General features: G+C 39.1%; 2 protein-coding genes across 3 annotated transcripts; both read left to right on the top strand.

The window, feature by feature from the left end:
* The first annotated feature begins 1,094 nt into the window (after positions 1–1,094).
* ilk (integrin-linked kinase) lies at positions 1,095–12,238 on the top strand. 2 transcript variants are annotated; one of them, XM_028030731.1, is made up of 13 exons: positions 1,095–1,235; positions 1,673–1,798; positions 5,544–5,709; positions 5,786–5,881; positions 6,049–6,145; positions 6,272–6,355; positions 6,444–6,529; positions 6,618–6,727; positions 8,450–8,577; positions 10,316–10,437; positions 10,903–11,002; positions 11,090–11,220; positions 11,716–12,238. In XM_028030731.1, exons 2-13 carry the CDS (start codon positions 1,710–1,712, stop codon positions 11,863–11,865), a joined length of 1,359 nt encoding a protein of 452 aa, XP_027886532.1. In that variant the 5' UTR covers positions 1,095–1,235; positions 1,673–1,709; the 3' UTR covers positions 11,866–12,238. The 2 variants fall into 2 exon arrangements, with proteins under 2 accessions (XP_027886532.1, XP_027886531.1); XM_028030730.1 differs by having other exon boundaries at positions 1,121–1,235; positions 1,649–1,798.
* Positions 12,239–13,267: 1,029 nt separating this feature from the next.
* On the top strand, positions 13,268–20,372 carry smpd1 (sphingomyelin phosphodiesterase 1). The gene is made up of 9 exons (XM_028030725.1): positions 13,268–13,476; positions 13,630–13,872; positions 15,413–15,733; positions 15,893–16,173; positions 17,209–17,382; positions 17,659–17,830; positions 18,046–18,122; positions 18,441–18,586; positions 19,367–20,372. The coding sequence occupies exons 2-9, from the start codon at positions 13,654–13,656 to the stop codon at positions 19,783–19,785; spliced, it is 1,809 nt and encodes a 602-aa protein (XP_027886526.1). The 5' UTR covers positions 13,268–13,476; positions 13,630–13,653; the 3' UTR covers positions 19,786–20,372.
* Positions 20,373–20,472: the final 100 nt, after the last annotated feature.

The following is a 20,472-nucleotide window of genomic DNA, read 5'->3' as shown; positions in this document are numbered from 1 at the left end:
GAACCTGGTTCTTGGCAGCCTACTTAGGGGAGGAGTTATTGTGGTTACTGACATTCCTACTAGTTCATGTAAGGATATTTCACATTAAATTTGTTGTGGTTAGTGCAATAAAGAACCAAGGTCGCAACATCTATCTTTATGTCTGTGTTGCACCTTCAGGAAGAGTTTTCTAAGACATGAACCCAAATATATTACACCTTTGGCTATTTTCTTACATAACTGAATAGTGGCATTGAGAATATCTTTCTAAATGTAATTTAAAAATCAATGTGAACACTGACCTAAAAAAGTATGCAATTAAGATACTACTATAAAGTTGCAATTTGACTAAACTCATAATGATCAACCCACATTTTTTGGTAGTTTTCTTTCTTGGTCATTACATATCTATCATTGACCATGACCTTTACTATCTCAGATACTGGTTAGGTGGACATTAAGGTGATTTAGAGTACACCCAAAGAGTTGATTATGTTATAAAATTAAACCATGACTCTTATGAATATAATATCCTGCCACATATTGCAGTGCTCTGAGTTTGCTGTATTGCAGAGTCTGATGTCGACATGGCTATTGCTATGCTACATTGTGCAACTCTACTTCCCGAATAAAAGCAGACTCTGGAGAAACACAGTGAAATATTTATATAAACTACAGCTTTTCATTGTCAAGTATTTACCTTCTTGTTATTATGTGATTATTTCCTGCTGATTTCTACCTTTTATGCCATTGTTATTTGCATTACATAACTACAATTTTCGGTTTACAGGTTTTGTCCCATTATAGCCATTCACAACAGGTGATGGCATATTGATATGTATCAAGTTCAGCACCTTTTTGAGCCTATGCCACAAAAAATGAAGGCAATTACAGAGACAAAAATGTGTCGACTCTACCAAGATATACCTTCTAAATGGACCAATGATTGTTTGTGGATCATACTGCAGATAATAAAAATATATATATATATTTTTTAAAAACCCTTGTGTATTTTAAAAGTTTTATTTCTCCTAAATTTCAAACATTTATTTATGACCCAAAGGCAGCGCTGCATTGCCTCCTGCAGGGGGCGTCGCTGTGTCGTTGTCCCAGGACGTGGCTGCCAGGGGGAGATCTGGAGCCCACATCAACTCGGAAAGCGGGGCGTGGACTCAGAGCGACCAGTGGAGAGGAGACGGTGGTGGTTCTGGGGAGGGGGGGAAAAAGGAAAAACGAACTCCTCAAGATCCCAACTGGTAAGACTTTCGACACTTCCTCTCAATTTACGCAGTAATGCTTCATATTTTGTTTATGCTGAAAGTTTTGTGGTGGGTTTAATTCGTTATAAAGCAACAAGGGGTTATGATTCAGAGGGGCCAGCCCATCCGAGCCAACGTAGAAAGAAAAAGCAAGGAGGAAATGTTGGGAAGTCCAACTATTTGTTGACTTCACAATACATTTATTTCTTCCTCTTTCAACTGAAGATAATAGCTCATGGTTGGTTTAAAATATAGGAATTCCAGAATCTATGGCTATGAGATTGATATGATTGAACTTCAAGTTCGGCTCAAACGATTTTCTTCTCTATTTACTTGTAAAAAAAAAAAAAAACGTGGTGCTTTTCTTGAAGAGAAAAGTGCGCCTAAGGAATTCTCAAACCCTTTTACAGACTCTATGTCCCTGCTTCTTAAAGAGACTGAGAGAACAAACAGCCACTCTACAGCACAAGCATGGATGACATCTTCACACAGTGTCGAGAAGGGAACTCAGTGGCTGTCCGTCTGTGGCTGGACAACACAGAGAATGACCTCAACTTAGGGTAGGTTCCTATGTCAGTCCCTAATGTTTGCATTGTGAGGGATTTCTGGTCCATCTGGATGCTGGAATTCATCTGTGAAGTTTGTGCAATGACAGGTAAACACATGTCTTGCAAAAACTGGTGGTCTTTTCATAGGATGGGCAAGTACGTGCATGTCAACATGCACAGTGATTGTTGTTAAAAATACACACATAGTTTACATGGTGGGATATTACTGCTGTGTTACACAACTTGCCTTGTTTGTTTTTTTTACTGGTAATGTTGCTAAACGTAACTCATCTGCACAAACAAAACTTTAACTTTCTGATTAAAGCTAAACAATATGAGAAAAATCATTAAATTTGTGATAACATCAGCTATGATATTTCCAAATTTTCCTCATTTCGTGTTTTTTATCTGTCAGTACAGTCATTCCTTCTCCCTTTTTGAACTTCAGCATCGCTGGCACTTCCATCTATGTTAGATGCAGTTTGACTAAATCCCTCTCGCTGAAAGTATTGCTGGTACACAAAGTGTGAGTTTGTTACACCTGGAATAGGGAAGTCCAGAAACACCAGGATTTTGTTGTAGTTAACTACTTTTAGCAATACAAAATAATAATAATTTTATTTTGATTTTAGTCGTTAAAACTAAATGAACGTGCTCCCCATGTTATTTTTTCCCCCCACAGAACTCTGTTCCCCACTGGTTTGAAAACTATAAACCCACATCTGCTGATAAATAGCTTTTTTATGAACCACTTTTGCTGCCTTTTTTGTAACCGTGGATACCATATTGGATATTAAAATTGTGATTGCTCAGAGAGCTTTGGCTTGCATCGCTGCTTAGATTTTATGAAGAGTTGAATGGCTGAGAAGTTTCTTTAGCTTACTAAAGGGGAACCTAAAATCCTTGTTTATGGCCCCAACAGATTGCTTCTGTTCACAAATTGTTATCATAGCCCTGTTTATGAGGGTATATATTGGCAATTCTAATTTGTTGAATAACAGACTACATAAAACAGTGCATATTAGTACAATTGTAGGAATCAAAAGTCCCAACTTTTTTATTCTGAATTGTTCAATTCTAAAACTCTTGCCTTTTTTCACATTCTCTTCATCAGAAGGAGTAAGAAAACTTCTTAAATAAAGACTCTGGTTATCTCATTCTTGGACCCGGCCATATATGTACAGTTTGCGGAGCTGCTGGCCAACCACGCAGCAGCCAAGTCCATTTCCTCTTCTTAGCTCCATACAGGGCCAAGCCCATCGCTGACAGAACTTCTTAGGCAGCTCCCCTAGAGTCACACATAAACAAATGAATAAGCAGTCATTATGATGAAGGCCTTCTTTGGCTGTTACTCTAAGGAAGCTCAACTATGTGGCGCGGCCGCCTCTGTCCTGCTCAGAGCACCCAAAGTGCTGAATAAACGCTTTATGTGTTGTTGGAATAATAAGTTGGAACCGAAAGAGGCGCCTAAGAGCAGCCAGCGAAGCATTAAATAACTACTCTGCCTCTAGAACCGAGTGACACAGGAAAACACATGAAAAAAAGGCAGACTTAGAAGGAATGTGTAGCTCAGAGTATTTTCCACTCTGTCATTCTTGCATTTTTTTCCCCCTTGTTACTTTTTTTAGCCCACAGGGTGGTTTAGTCTATGAGTTGTCTGTCCACAGTGCTGCTACATCAGGTCTGACAGAGAATGAACCTCTCTGCTCTTTCACTTCAGTGGGAGCTGAAAGACCCCCTCGAAGTTTATTGTTAAAATAACAGCAGAGTTTGTGGCTTCGCAGGGCATTGTGAGAAACCCCAGCAGCCAGGAGACTCTGGGTTAGTTGGTGTAATGAGCTGACCCGTTGGGCCCACAGTGGAGGTGACAGCCTGGCTCCTCGCAGACTGGAAGTGGTCATGTATACACCGTGACTGTGTGCGTCCTTGGACATGTTAGCAGGCATTCCAGCCTGTGTAGAAGTATTTATCACCGGGCCAATCATCAGATGGGAAGAGGCTGCAGGCACAGAGAGGAAGCATGTGCTGAAATCTAAATAAAGATTAGTAGGAGGTGGGTGCGTGAACCTGTGCCAAAGAGCAAACCTCACAGAGAATGTTTTGTTAGCAGGACGCTCCATAAGATATACTCTACCTTTTCATTTTAACCATATTCAGGATATTATAAGTATTAAAAATACATTCAGGAAGGCTTTTATACTAAATTTCCCTGGCACCATCTACGTATGATTATTGCCAAAAGAATCTGTCTGACAACTTGAAGTAGGCAACATATAATTCCTCGTTCTTACACAGTCATCAATGTTATTATGGTTTTGTTAAAATGTGTTTACTACAGGCTGAAGGCTGAATGTAATTTACTCAGCATCAAGTTAGCAGTAAAAATATATTTATAAAAATTAATTCTCTTGTCTGTTAGAGAATAGATAATATATAATTTTGTTTTATATAAATTTAAACCAAAATTATGTTATTATTATTGTTATTTGTCACCTGAAATACTGTGTTTAAAGCATAAGTTCCCATCTGAATAGCTAAAAAAAATTAAATTACAATTCTGCAATGGTCTAGTCAAAATCTTGACTTAAATCTGATTGAGATGCTGTGGCTTGACCTTACGCTGTCTGTTCATGCTGGGAAATCCTCCAATATGACTGAATTAAAACAGTTCTGCAGAGTGACCAAAAATTCACCACAGCGATGTGAAAGACTCACTGACAGTTATTACCAATGCTTGATGACCGGTGTTGCTCCTAAGGATGCCACAAAGAGTTATTAGGTTTAGGGAGCAAATACTTTTTCATATAGGGTCAGGTTAATACACATATTTTCTCACAGTATTTTTACAGCAGTGACATTTGAAGAAATACATATCAAAATCTTAGGAAGAACTTAGAGATAAAAATTTTTTGGGATGTAGAGCTGTGCTTTTAAGGGCTGATTCTGGTTGGTATGTGGGGTGTCTTGCTTTCAGCTTGTTCCACAACAAGTGAAGCATATTTCAATTAAGAGGAGAGCAAAAGACAAGTTCAGGCATAGAAGCATGTGCTTTTTTTTACCTAAAAGGAAAAACAACATTTTTTGTTCTTTTTTTAGGCCACTTACTAATACAGTACAATCACATTTGAGAGAGCAGTGTTTCTCGTTTTCCATGCATCAGAACTCACAATGCTACTTCTGTCTTCTTCCACATCATTAGTAAATATTTAATATGATCATCCCACCACAATGCCTTTGCTTTGGGAGACGTCTTTTCAAAAAAATTACCTTTTTGAAGTTTTCTTTGTACTCGTCTGTTTTTCTGCTAGACGTTGATCTGTTTAAGTTTTGCCAGAGTATTGCTCTGCTCTTTAAAAGGAGACAGTCAAATTTATTCCTATTATTTTTAAAGTTATTACATTATTTACACTTGTGAGGTGAGGTGAACCTTGATGATTTTTTCTCTTCATTATGGTAGACTGGAATGATCATATGTCTGTCTGAAAGTGTTATTTTCCCTCTTGTAAAAGTTCAGAACTTCTTATCTCTTTATCTGCGAAAGCATTAACCTTTCATATACCTAATTTATTTTAAAAATTAGTTGTTCCTACTACTCATTTGGAAATGTCACTACCTGAATGGAGACTCTCTCCATACCGCAGTTAAGCGTTTTACTTGCGTCTCTTTGTGTTTGGATGTTTTGATGACCAGATAAATGTAAAGATGCGGCATCCCGACTCCATTTCCTCTCATATTTTCCATTTGTCTTGTGTGTTAGAGACGACCATGGCTTCAGCCCCCTCCACTGGGCGTGCAGGGAAGGGAGGAGTGGCGTTGTTGACATGCTCATCATGAGAGGGGCTCGAATCAACGTGATGAACCGTGGAGATGACACACCTCTACATCTGGCTGCAAGCCACGGACACAGGGACATTGTGGCTAAGGTTCGCTTTCTTAAACAGCTTATATGCTGATATGCTCTCTCTCATGTGTTTTTGTTGCTCTGTTTTATGATGACAGCTGATTCAGTGCAAAGCGGACCCCAATACAGTCAACGAGCACGGGAACACCCCGCTGCACTACGCCTGCTTCTGGGGCCACGATGAGGTTGCAGAGGTGCATCACTGTACACCAACACACATTTTTCACATCCCTTTTTGGATTCCATCTGTTGGTGAAAAACCGCCCTCTTCTGGGCGGAAACTGCTACTGCAGCAAGACCTGCTTTCTTTATCAGTACATTCTTAATTTTGTTGTAATTCTAGGGTTGTATCTCTTTTTAGGACTTGGTAACCCATGGTGCCCAGGTGTGTATATGTAACAGGTATGGGCAGACACCTCTGGATAAGGCCAAGCCTCACCTAAAACAGCTACTGCAAGGTCAGAATTTTTTATTTATAGACTTTTAAACATTGCAGCAGATTTTCACTAAGATAAAGAAACTTTAAAGGCAAATTAAGAACATTACGCTTATATTTTAAATGTTTTATTTTTTGCTTATTTTAGAAAAGGCAGAGAAAATGGGCCAGAACATGGCCAAAATCCCATACAAGGAAACGTTCTGGAAGGGTACAATGAGAACGCGACCCCGTGAGTAGGATTTGTCTAATAAAATAAGATCAAAATATGATGCAAAATTAAGATTCATGCTTTTTTATTCATGTTTTTCATCTCACAGGTAATGGCACCCTCAATAAGCAAGCCGGTATTGATTTTAAGCAGCTCTCGCTTCTGGCAAAGATCAATGAGAACCAGTCCGGAGAGGTCAGCTGCTTTTAATGCTGATTGACAGTATTTTTTTTTTTTTTTTAGTTCCTCCGGCTGATCACTGGAGTGTGTGCTCTTCTTTTAGTTGTGGCAGGGCCGGTGGCAAGGGGATGAGATTGTGGTGAAGGTGCTGCACGTGAGAGACTGGACCACCAGGAAGAGCAGAGACTTTAACGAGGAGCATCCCAAACTCAGGTTTTTATCGTACAACTAGACTGTTGGTGTTTATTATCAGATAAATTTATGGTCACAAGTTTACATACACCAGCCATTCATTTTCAATTAATCTAGGAATTTTAATTATTTGCTTGAACAGTCGCAAACAACAAAAACAAAACAACTTCAGTCATTTTTGAATTGGTTGCACAAGTGTGAATTTATTGTGGGTTTTCTCTATTTCACATATGGCCAGAATTATACATGCAGATTCAAATATATAGCAGAGAAACTACACACCAGTAAGCCAAACCAATCATCCTGGGTTTGTTCACTCCTCTTGGCAGAATTGGTAAGCGTTTATGTTAAACTTAAACTACAAAAAAGTTAAAACGTTATATGGTCAAATGAGACAAAGTTTGAACGGTAGTTGTGATTGAGAGTCATGATAGTGGTTTCAAACCTAAGAATGCTTCTCCAACTGTCAAGCACAATGGTGGTAATATGATGCTGTGGTGCTATTTCATTGAATGGAATAAAAAAGAAGGAAGACTTCATCAAATTCTTGAATATCACCTAAAATCAACACTTAGATGATCAAAACCTCAACAAAGTTGTATGTTCCAGTTGGACAATCACCCCAAACACACATGTAGATTGATTTTGGAATGGATAAAGCAGGATGACATTAAACCGTTGGAAACTGTAAGGACTAGGCATTAAAGGCAGATCTGTGACACTACATGACATTTAACCAGTTTGGATGAATATTTGCATTTGAACAATAAAGCTTGTGTACAAAAATCTAGTTTAGAAAAATAATTGAACTTGCCTGTTTTGTAATTATTCCACTTTGTAAGAACAAAATCAGTAATGGAAGAAAATAAATGTTATATTCATGGTGAATAATGAATGAATGTAAATCAATGAAAGGAAAAGTATGCATACAAAATGTGGAGGGTGTGAACATTTGAACTCACAATCATGTTTATGTAAAAACGGTTTTATTTGGAGTCAGTGGTCGACGTTCACTCCAGTTCAGTTGCAGAATGTTTGTGCAACAAAAAAAGGCTAAACACACATCTTTGACCTCACTAATTGTGATGTCTGGTTTTCTTTTGTGCATTTTTTGCATGGATTTGTTATCATGACATTTAAACATAACTTAAACTTTTAGTGTGCTGACACTAAACCATTCTGACTCAGCTTGCTCAACCCCGAAACACGTCTATAAACCATATTCTCGGCTGTTTGTGCAGCTTGCATGCATCTGAAAGCAAAGAACACTGCATTCAATTAGCAATGCATAACATAAAATGCATGTTTTACTTTTCACCATCCGGACTGGGTTTAATCAGCGTTTCCCATCTTTGAGACTCATTAGGCTGTAAGAAAAAAAAAAAAACCAGAACAAAAATGAGAGAAGCCTTTAAACTAACCAAGTCAAATAAACCCCACTAGAGAGACTGAGTAGCGCAGCTGTGTTCTTACTTTAATGTGAGCTTCAGTTCTTTTGCTTTCTTTTGAGAACTTATGTTTAAATAAAAGCACTTTGGCTTAACTTGGGTAGGTATTGCAAAAAATGAAAGTGTTTCTGCTAATGAGGTGTAAAACTTAACTTAAAAGGACTCCAGATCATACAAGCGTACTGTTAAATATATCTTTTACAGTTTTGTTCTTATTTCCTTGAGTGAAGTATAATTTTATGTTAACACAGCAGAGTTGAGTTTTAGCTGTTTGTTTCTCTTTTTACCATTACAGAATCTTTTCTCATCCAAATATTCTGCCTGTCCTTGGGGCATGTCAGTCCCCTCCCTCTCCTCATCCGATCATCATCGCCCACTACATGCCATACGGATCTCTGTACACCATCCTCCATGAAGGCACAAGTAAGTCATTTGTTTTTACGTGCAAGTACAAAAAAGGAAATTTGCTGTCTTAATTTTCTCAGGTTATAAAACCTCGGCTTAGATTAGCTGTAACACAGTTCAAACCAAACTGTTTTCTTACATTTGCATATATCCATCCATCCATCCATCCATTTTCTGTTCACCCTTTGTCCCTAATGGGGTCAGGAGGGTTGCTGGTGCCTATCTCCAGCTACGTTCCGGGCGAGAGGCGGGGTACACCCTGGACAGGTCGCCAGTCTGTCGCAGGGCAACACAGAGACATACAGGACAAACAACCATTCACACACTCACTCACCCCTAGGGAGAATTTAGATAGACCAATTAACCTAACAGTCATGTTTTTGGACTGTGGGAGGAAGCCGGAGTACCCGGAGAGAACCCACGCATGCACAGGGAGAACATGCAAACTCCATGCAGAAAGACCCCGGACGGAAATCGAACCCAGGACCTTCTTGCTGCAAGGCAACAGTGCTACCAACTGAGCCACTGTGCAGCCATTTGCATATAAACAAGTATTAATTTCTTCAAAGTGTTTATGTATTTTAGTAGTGAACATAAACATATAAAAGGGAAACAAGATTATTCAAAAAGTGAAACTAGACAATCATGTGGAAGACTGATGACTTGAGCGGTGTCTAGTAGACGGTCATTGACAGTATCCACAAGGGTAAGGCACAAAAAGTCACTGCTAACGAAGCTGTCTGCTCACAGGGTGCTCTGTTCATGCACATTTTAAAAAAGTTGAGTGGAAGGAAAATCTGTGGTAGAAAAAAAGTGCACAAACAACAGTGATAACCCTACATTCCAATCGGGGTGAGCGCTTCAAGAGCCAGCACACACAACTATTCTGGGTACAGGCTATTCCTCATCCGGGGCACCAACAGGACTTTATCAGACAGTATGCACAACACCATCACTGCACCTGACCCACATGAACACAACCACATTCCCAACACGCATCCCCAAACAAGCACAAGCCTAACTTCCACAAATACAGGGCACATGAGCATGATGCACTTGCCACAGAGAAACAGTGTACCTAATCAACACAAGGCCCAACATGCACAATGGCGCACACACACTTACATGCCTGCATAGCCTATTTTTTTGTAGAAATAATACAGACAGGAATGAAAAAGCCTACTCACTGGAGGAGGAAGACGGAAATTCCCAGTGAAGCGACTTTTGCTTGATTTCCACTTTTTTTTTTTCTTTGCAAACGTTTTGACTAGACTGAGCTGTTTAAGAATCTGCTTACTCATTTTTTGCTAGCTTCACTGCACAGTCACATTTCGCTTACAGAACGAGCACCAAGCCACCAAATAAACAAAAGTAAACTAACCAATAAAATTCAGGTTTAAGATGTACATGTGCCCACTAAAACCCCACAGAAGCACACAGGTGTGCAGGACCGTTTGACACAAAGACATATATATTTTTGTCCCACAATTTTGTTAATAGTCAAAGAGAAAAATAATAAAAAGTCAAATAACAATATATAATTTTTTTATACTCAAAGGAAAGCTCAAGGTACGCACAGTACAGCTGCACAGTACAGCTGCTGTTCGTCTTTGTCAGTTTATTGAGATACATCTGCATACAAATATAACCCTATTTGCATACACATTACTGACATCCATAACATTTGAATATCAATTTTATTGTTAGTTACTTAGTTTGTTGTTTTACATTTTGTCCCTCGCCTTGTCTTCATCAGCTCTGGTGGTTGACCAAAGCCAAGCGGTCAAGTTTGCCCTGGACATCGCGAGTGGGATGGCGTTCCTCCACACCTTAGAGCCGATGGTTTCCCGGCTTTACCTCAATAGTAAATATATCATGGTAAGGCACCAGATGTCATATGTTTTTGGGGTCATATGTCATATGACCCCATGTCAAAAACAGTCAACAGATGATTTTCTACTGCCTCTCTGGCACTTGTCATAATAAGTCAGGAAATGGCTTACATAAAATGACTACTCACCTAAACTTACTTATATCCTCAGTCACAACATTAATCATCAATAACTGAAACTGAAATACAAGACTATTACATTGATTTTGTAAAGAACAGTGTGGGAGGTGAGGAAAAATTAAATATCCAAAACTTTCTATTGGACAACTGAAATAAAAAAGGGGCATTTTGGGATTAGCAGCTCTGCATAAAAAACATGAGTGTAGCTGCTTGTACACATTAAATGCGCTAATAATTGTGGTAGGCACAGTGTATAAGCAAACAGGGAAAATCCTGTGTTGTTTGGCACTTTTATGTATGATGAGTCTTTACCCATTGTGTTTAATTTACAGATTGATGAGGATATGACAGCCAGAATAAGCATGGCAGATGCTAAATTCTCCTTCCAGTGTCCTGGGCGCATGTACTCACCAGCCTGGATGGCCCCTGAAGGTATTTATTCCCCCATTGGATCTTCCCAGACCTGTCTCCTTCCTTTTCCATTAATTTTTCTCATATTCTCCTTCCTACCGCTTTCAGCACTGCAGAAAAAGCCAGAAGACATCAACAGAAGATCTGCTGACATGTGGAGCTTCGCAGTGTTACTATGGGAGCTGGTTACCAGAGAGGTTCCGTTTGCTGATCTCTCAAACATGGAGATAGGGATGAAGGTAGCAACACACCAAATGCTCAAACTCTATATTTTTCAGAGTGCATTGCAAAATTATTCGCATCCTCTGAAATATAAATTTTTTTACCTCACAGGAACAACAAACTTCCTTGTTTTTCAATGAGACATTTATACAAACACAAACTAGAGCGTAATTGTGAAGCTGAAAAAATGCTACGTTGTCTTTAAAATGTTCTTTTATCTGTAGAAAGCGTTCGGTGTTGCATCAGCTGTATTGGGCCTGTCTGAATCAATATTGGCTTCTTACAGAATTGCCCTGTATTTAGCTTCAGCCAACTTCCAATAAACTCTGACTATTATTGCTGAAGAAAAACATCCAACACCTTGATTCTGCCACTCTGAGTTTGGTTCTGGGGATTGTTCTGCCACACATAGTGTAACAAAATGTTAAAAGTTTTGTGACAAGTGTGAAATATTTTTGCAATGCACTGTACATGACACTTAAACAGCACATAATTTTCCTCCCACTGCTCAGATTGCTCTGGAGGGACTCCGGCCAACCATTCCACCAGGCATCTCTCCTCACATCTGCAAGCTGATGAGGCTCTGCATGAATGAAGACCCAGCCAAGAGGCCCAAGTTTGACATGATTGTTCCCATTTTGGAAAAGATGCAAGACAAGTGATTATCTTAGAGTCAATGTGTCCAAGACTTTTGTTTTGTTTTATTACCCAACCACTCTTTAGCTTCACTCCAGTCATGTATCTGCTACGCCACTGTAAATAAAGCCACAAACCACTGTAGCTGCACGTATTTTAAACACGTAATGCTTGTTTTGTGCAAGTTAATTTGAAGTTTATGTGTTACTTTGCCTGTGTTGTTCTTATATAATCACTCAAATGTTCTTGTTGGAATGTTGAAAATTGTATCTGCAGTGTGAATTACATTTAAGTGATTCACAAGACAGAAGCTGATCCAAAGAAATGTGTATAGAATTATAGCTTTTTATACACGCCTGCTATAGCAGATGAAATAAAATTTTATATTTATGACAAAGACATGTTCTAATGTATTATCTTCCCTTTGTGAAGCACTTAGCACTGTAAGAAGAAATACAGTAGATTTCTCATCTACTGTAAATTTTGCAATGGCCTTTTGTTGTCAGATTTCATTACATTTGAGGAAATGATTCTTTGAACCATGGTGTCATTTTGCTAAATTGGCAAATCTAGCAAATGAAAACACCAATCAATTTTGTTCTCTTAAATATTTTATATGCAGTTTTTCTGGTCTGTTATAGTCGTTTACCATGCTGTTGGACCTTTTTAAATTTTGGAACATTAAAACAGACTATTTTTTTGTAAAAATTAATTTAAACATAAAACAACATCAGGAACAAAATGAATGAAAATACGGCATTAAAATTTTTATTTGTGCATGTCTAATTTACCTAATAAACATTGCTATACAAGTAATGAGATCGGAAGACTCATTCACCTTTATGTTTCAAAATAATGTTTAATTTTGAGAACATACTTAAAAGCATGAACTGCAGTTGCATAGCAGTGTTTCTCAACTAATTCTGATTCTTAGCCCTTCTTTGAGATGTTGAATTTGAATAAGTGTTGTGTCAAAAGCAAACAAGCTTCATATGTTTGGAATGTTCTTTTGAAGTCGCAGGAACAATTGATTATTGATCTGCAACATGTGCAATAACACGGTTTCTAAATGTTAAAACACCCAGTAAAGAAATTCCTCATATCTTCCATGTAGTTACACTTTACTGGGACCAAAGCTGTTATTCTTATCTACAATGTAGGTAACGATAGGTGTGTGGTTTGATACGGGATCCCACATTTGTGCGGCTTTCTGATTTGCAGTTTGATGTTGCGAGAGAATTAGATTAGAAACAGATTAGAATAACTACATATATTCTGCAAAATAAAATATATAAAAAATCCCCATGTCACCAAGGGAGCTCAGTAGAATTATTTCGCATAACATTTTCCCCAGCTATTTGATAAATTAGGAAGAGAAGGAAAAACAAATGACACGTGATCTATCAGCTGACGACCAGACGGTCACGTGACAGCGGGCAGCCTCAGTCGCGAGGACACACACAGTTGCGCATCTGAACAAGCAGAGCTGCTTCCAGCTGATCATGTATAAAAGACTTGTCTGACCTGGTCTCAGTTGACTTCCCCGGGGAAGTGGAACTGGAGCTTGGAGTTGCTTTTGTTCACCACACCTGGGAGTCCCTGGAGAAGACAGCGGCACTTTTTTTCTCTTTTTAGAGGTACTCTATGAGCAATAGAGTTAGCTCTTAGCTGGCTTTACATTTTTTGTTTGCGGTTGTGAATGACTCATATCGCTTTAGCAAGTTTGAATGTCAGACTGGTGTCATTTCCTTGAAGCAGCAAGTCTCCCCTTCTGCATTTGCTTCTTCCAGCACAGACACGCTACCGTCAGAACAATGAGGCTCCCCACACTGCGACCCTTCCTGGGACTGACGACCTGTACTTTGCTCCTTATGTCGCCGCTGTTCGGGTCCTGTCATCCAGCTCAGTATCAAGCTCAGACCAGGACCGTGTTGGTGGAGCAGTTCGAAACCCACGGACTCGGCTTCCCCTGGAGAAACCTCACCTGTCCCATTTGCAAAGCGATCTTCACCATTCTTGACATCGCACTTCTGGTAAACCTTCTGCCTCTTACTCAAAGTGGAGTAGAAAATCTATATCAGTTATTGTGACACTGAACACTGCAAACAAGTTGCTTTTCTTGCAACACAAACAGAACACCGGGGTTTGAAAAGAGGAACAAAATTGCAATTATACCTCTACTTAATGCTGGATGGCACAACCTAACATTTGCAACATGTTGGGTTACGATATTATTTAGTCTTTAAATTGTGGTAAAAATGTAATATATTTAACTAGGTGAAATCTTTTCTTATTGGCAGACTGCTACAGATGGCAATAGACCCTCAGAATATGCTTGAAGGAAGTTAAAACCTCTTTAAACTGATAACTAACTAGCAAAGATTGTGGTGACTGAACAAATGCAACTTTCGGTGGTCTATTTAGCAAGGAAAGTCTTCGTTAACTTATATTATTAAGTTAATCATATTTATGTGAATAAATGGTTCATTAAAAAGTCATATTTGAATTTTAATTAAATACATTCTGCTGCTTGTGTCTGAGCTGGTTCCTGCTTCTGCTTCATCCCTGTTGACACTTTTGCTTGTTTAAATAGCTGTGAGATTTATTTCCAAAGCTGTCATTTCCAAAGCTTTGCATTTGTATCTAAATAGGCTCTGATCCCTATTTGGAAACTGATAGGACCGCAAAATAACTAAGAGTGATCTCCTATAGCATTTGAAGTCGTAGCTAAATGTTACGGAAACAACGTACATTGTAACGTACATAAGAAAACTTTAAATCTTCAGTTCTCAAAATGGATAAGAAATGTCCCACTGATGCATGGTCAGTTTGAAACACTTACATACCCGCTGCAACTGTGAGAAGATCAATTAGTACCTGTATTATCGTAGTTGTCCATGATATAGAAATACTGTTGAAGTTTCCACTTATTTGGTCTTTGGTGCTAATTATTAAGTTTACAAATCAATATTAGGCATTGTTACATAATCACACAATATACATTTATGCCTAGATATTAGTCCACACACACAACAACACACATAAAACAAGTTCACCAAGATTGCAGAACAACTTTCACTGCAGTGATCCGTACACTCTAAATAACTTCCCAATGAACTCCTGCTCCTTGCGAAACAGTTTCTGTATTCTTATTTTTAGAATGAGTTACACAAATTGTTCAAATTCCACCATTAAACACCAATTTAACATCCCGGATAGATGTAGAAAAACATTTTTGCTTCATTGTGTGTGTATATTTTTACCTTTTTAGTCTGTACTAAACATAAACTGCTGTCACTTGGCTTTTATTCTCTGCCTCTTCAGTTTTTTTCATTTCCTTCATTAACAAGGAACTTCTAAATATATATGCTGGGTTACTTTAGTTTACCAGTAAAGGTATAATTTGTCCTAAGACATGCATTAGAATTTGTGATTATTAGCCCAAACCACAGAATTCCCTAAATGCACTATAGATTTGAATAAACTCATTTAAGCTTCGCTTATTGTTCAGGAAGTATTTTACATGCAATGTCCTGCTCTAATAGTCTTTTTCTGCTTTATTGCTTCTATTAGAGCAGTGCAAACGAAGAGCGGGTGGCACATGCAGTCAGCGAGGCATGCATCCGTTTGCATCTGGCTGATGAGCAGGTGTGCCGCAACATAACCGAGCTGTTCAGGGACGACTTCATCAGGGCCTTGCAGCAGTCTGTGCTGTGGCCCACCGAAGCATGTGCGGTATTGGTGGGGCCTTCGTGTGGCACATTTGACATTTACGCACCGTGGAACATCACTTTGCCAAAGGTTCCCAAGCCTCCTGTTACGCCACCCTCACCTCCTAAACCTGGCTCTCCACAGAGTAGGGTGCTGTTTCTCACAGATATCCACTGGGACAAGGTGAGTGTGTGCAAAATTTAAAAAGTCTAAGTGTGATTGGGTTTGATCTTTTCGTGGTCAGTAAAGGGTTCCAGTATCAGTGAAAAATAACGTACAGTACGGCAAAGAAAAGTTTTGAGACACACCTGCAGTTTACGTTTAAAATCTCTTTGCTGACAGGAATATGAAACTGGCAGCGCTGCTGACTGCAAGGAGCCTCTCTGTTGTCGGGCAGACTCGGGTGTTCCCAAATGGAAGCGGAGAGGGGCTGGTTACTGGGGAACCTACAGCAAGTGTGACCTGCCTCTACGCACGGTGGAGAACCTCCTGGAAAATGCTGCTAAAGTCGGACCTTGGGACTGGGTCTACTGGACTGGAGACATACCAGCACACAACGTCTGGTCTCAGACCAGAAACCAGCAGCTGACAGAGCTCACGGTCATCTCCAAACTCATCCACAAGTAAATATTGCTCAGAGTTCACACACTCTAAAATGATGTTAAGACATTCAACTATAGGCATAGGCTTTTGCTGTGTGTAGTTTCACTGCCAGATATAACTGTGTCTGTGTAAGCTACATTCCTCTTCTTCTTCCTATCACTACTAGCTAAATCAGTGTTGCTTTGAATTGAATCCAGTGACTCCTGCAGCTTCGATGAATTAACATGCTCCAAACCCTTGGCTTAAAAGCATTAGTCTCAGATTGCAGCATAGCAAAACCTTGTATAAATATATCATGATAATTATCCCAGAGTCCTGTTCAGACACCACAAAAGAGACTGGGATGAAATTCTGCCCTTGCAAGAATAATAGCTATGATTTTAGCAATAGAATTATGCCCAATTATTCTTGTATGACGTACAAGAATTCCCCTGACGTATGAGGAAATATGCAACATTAAAAGGTGCGTGATAAATTAAGCCACTGTTAAAAACCCCCCAAAACCTGACAGTCCACATTCTGCATGGGTTGTTTTTAGTTGTGCCTCGTGATTAAAAAAAAGCTGTAAAACAATCTTGCTGAAATAGTTTAGTCAAAAAAAGAGTTTGAGTGGAGGATGGCAAAGGCATCCTCCACACATCCTCACGATTTTAAATCTGTTGGCATAATTTGCCGTTATTTAGAGAGGGGTTAAAACTGAAATGTTTAATGCTGAGAAAATTCAACTAACTTCAAGTGCTTACCGTACTTCCTCCATAAAACTTCATGCAACGGTTCAGGATACATCAACTATTTTATTCACTCCAGAGCCAATTTGTGAGGTTAATTTCCACCTGGGTAATCTGTTGTACTTTGGTAGATGAAGTCCAAATGAATGAGGGTAAAGAATGGCCACAAAAAGCTACTTTTTGTTGGAGAAGTTTCAAAAATGTTGCTTTAAATTTACAGAGACAAATTCTTTAGTTTATGAACTTATTACTTAAACGCAATTACAGATTGCTGTGATCACAGCCTTCTGATCTGAACTGATAAATATTCTCTCTTTTTCAACCCAGGTACCTGGGAGCCAATGTGACTGTTTACCCTGCAGTAGGAAACCATGAGAGTACACCAGTGAACAGCTTCCCGCCACCGTTCGTCCACGGCAACCGATCCTCTGCCTGGCTCTATGATAAAATGGCAGAGGAATGGGCGCAGTGGTTGCCAGAGCAGGCGTTGAAGACTTTAAGGTTTATGATAGTTTGTTTACTTTCAGTCATGATTTTTATTGTATTTAGAATGTCTGTTTGATAGTATATAGATAAAGCTTCACAAACAAATTTAATAATTTAGCATTGGTTGTTTTTTTAAACAAAGAGCAGCTCTGTTTGCCGTTGCAGTTTCACTGTGTCTGAATGGAACATCTGACCGCATGAAGAGCAGAAGTGGTGACGGCCCTCAGCACGCTGCTCCTCATTTAATATGCTAGTATGAGTCTGAATTAAACCCTCCTGTGTTGCTAACAGATATGGAGGGTTCTACACACTAGAGATTCAGCCCGGGCTGAGGGTGGTCTCCCTCAACATGAACTTCTGCGCACGAGAAAACTTCTGGCTGATGGTGAACTCCACTGACCCTGCTAACCAGCTGCAGTGGCTGGTTCAAGTTCTGCAGGCCAGTGAGGACAGAGGAGAGAAGGTCGGTTTCGTCACTTGGTGTTAAAATATGAAGTGTGAAGTGAGTGTGGTTGAAGCTTATCCCTCCTTCGCCCCCTCTTCCTCCCTCCAGTCAGTAGCTTTCTGTCCTGGTCATGTAGGATGTCTGTTATTTTAATTGCGTCTAATTACAGATACTGTAGGGTAATAAACGTTTGAATAGCCAGTACCGTCAGCTTATTTGCTGCTTGTGTTTAGGTGCATATCATTGGTCATATTCCACCTGGCCTGTGTCTTGGCAGCTGGAGCTGGAACTACTATCACATCGTCAACAGGTAGCTGCTGTTATAATTTACATTGTCAGTGAAATGTATAGTGGTGAAAAACAGATGCTGTTACACCTTGGGTTTAGAGTGGTCTACCTTTATATTGCTGAGAGGACATTGAAGTTCAACTGATTTTTTTTTTTTTAAATGTCAGTGATATATTGCAGATTTCTAATACCAGGAGGCATTGCTAATAAAATTACTACAAGCATTTCCACTTCCTCTGTTTGTACATTGTAAGACTGTCATTGTACTGTAGTTTTGTATCTGAGTGACTATTGGAGGTGCCAGAGTTTTGCTGTTTTAACAAAAATGTCTTGTTTTCAGATATGAAAGTACAATTACTGGGCAGTTTTTTGGGCATACCCATCTGGACGAGTTTCAAATGTTTTACGATGAGGAAACCATGACCCGGCCTTTAGGAGTGGCTTTCATTGCCCCCAGTGCCACCACTTATGTCAATCTTAATCCAGGTGAGTCGATGAACCAGCTGAGTGACTTAACATTATTTTGAGGTGTGTTTTCACTAAATCAAAGTCCCTGGATAAAATTTTCTCCAGAAAACAGCCATGATAGGGAGGTGCTATATTGTTGTAGATCTCAATCTAGTGGTTTTACTAGGAATATTTAATGAAGCATAAAGTTCTGCTTCCAGTGTGTGCGGGGGTAAACACTCCTCAAGGCAATACTTAGGAGATTTTTACTGGTAACATTAGAATTTTTTTTCACATTTTTGTTAAAGATACACAACAGTTTTTGTTTTTTTAAACAGAAACACAAAAGTGTTAAGAGGAAGTTTCCAACTAATTTTTTACAGCTTACTCCGTTCCATAAAGAGAGGAGTGACTTTTTTTATTATTTAACAGCACTACTACTACGACAGAATGAGTTTTATTGCTGAAAATTCCAGCTGCTTGATTTTATAGTCAGGCGCACCAAGCTTAGCAGCAGAATAAGTCGTCAGTATGTGTACTGCTGCAATAGGATTTACTATTAGAATCAACAAGTGTAATTTCCATAAGTATCTCTGTGTGATGCACAACAATGGGCACACAGGAATTAAGGGTAAAATCAGAAGGCAAGGACATTGAGTTGTGTTTTCTATGATAGATTTTGCTATGCTGAGAGCTACTTTAAGCCCAGAGGGTGTTTTTGGTTTTTACACAGAAATAAAAATATTTTATTTTGTTGTGATTCTGTGGTGCTTTTCTAAATAAAAGTAAACCACATATTAAACTTCACCTCATTTTCAGGGTACCGCATCTATTATGTCGATGGAAATTACAAAAACAGCTCTCGGCTTGTGCTTGACCATGAAACCTACATCCTCAACCTCACAGAGGCAAATCACGACCCAAAGTCACCAGACAATCCAGAGCAGGACCCCAAATGGAGCCTCCTGTACCGGGCCACTGAAGCTTACGGCCTTTCCAGTCTGTTCCCATCTGATTACAACACACTGCTGCGAACCTTTATCAACGACGACCGCACCTTCCAGAAGTTCTGGTACCTCAGACATAAAGGACATGTATCAGAGTCCTGCAGAGAGGCATGCAAAACCACAATGCTCTGCTTTTTGCGAAGTGGACGCTCTGACGAGCTGGACGAGTGTGACCATCTCAATGGTTTTGCAGGAAACTTGGCTCGGGCTGCAAGAAAAACTCTTTGTTGACCTGATGGAGGCTAGATTTTTAAACTAGATCAGGAGTGGATAGCAACATGACCAAACATGAGCCAAAACAGGTGTTGCAAAATAATCAATACCAATTGCACACATTTTAAAAGTTAAGCTAATATTCCATTTTGGAAATCCTATAAGAGTGCTGTTTTCAATCAGCCCCTTAGCCAAGTTGAAATTAGGCTTTTAGTTCAATATTGTTAAGGAGGATGTCTGGGATTTACTGAATATTCAGATGCACCCATTATGCAAAGTCTGCATAATAACACCCTGAAACATTTTTTGTTACTTGAAATGGACAAAGCAGTTACATTACTGTACTGCGATTATTGTTTTAGCTGTTCAAATGAAATGGGTGCCTTTTATCAGGGAATGAGTAAACATGCTAATAATTTGCTGCTTTAATTTTTTTACATTTCCTTGTATTTTCTTTTCAGAGTGTGAGATGCAGCTGAGAAAGCCTGCATACAAACCGAGGATGGGACATTGTAGCAGTATTAGCATTACCTAAGATTTAAGGATTGTAAAAAGGCTTTTAAGTCCGACACTGGCAAATACAGATTAAACTTTTGTAATTTTCAGTTTTGTGTTACAAAGCCGTCCATAATTTTAACATTATTTTGTTTGTTTCCTTAGCTTGCACTTTATTTGATTAGAAAAAATTCTAATGAATCAATGCCT

The sequence above is a fragment of the Xiphophorus couchianus genome, chromosome 11 (assembly GCF_001444195.1).
Source record: "Xiphophorus couchianus chromosome 11, X_couchianus-1.0, whole genome shotgun sequence".
In the NCBI taxonomy this organism is placed as follows: Eukaryota; Metazoa; Chordata; class Actinopteri; order Cyprinodontiformes; family Poeciliidae; genus Xiphophorus; species Xiphophorus couchianus.
Note: the sequence above shows the minus strand (reverse complement) of the source record. Positions and strands in the feature narration are given on the sequence as shown.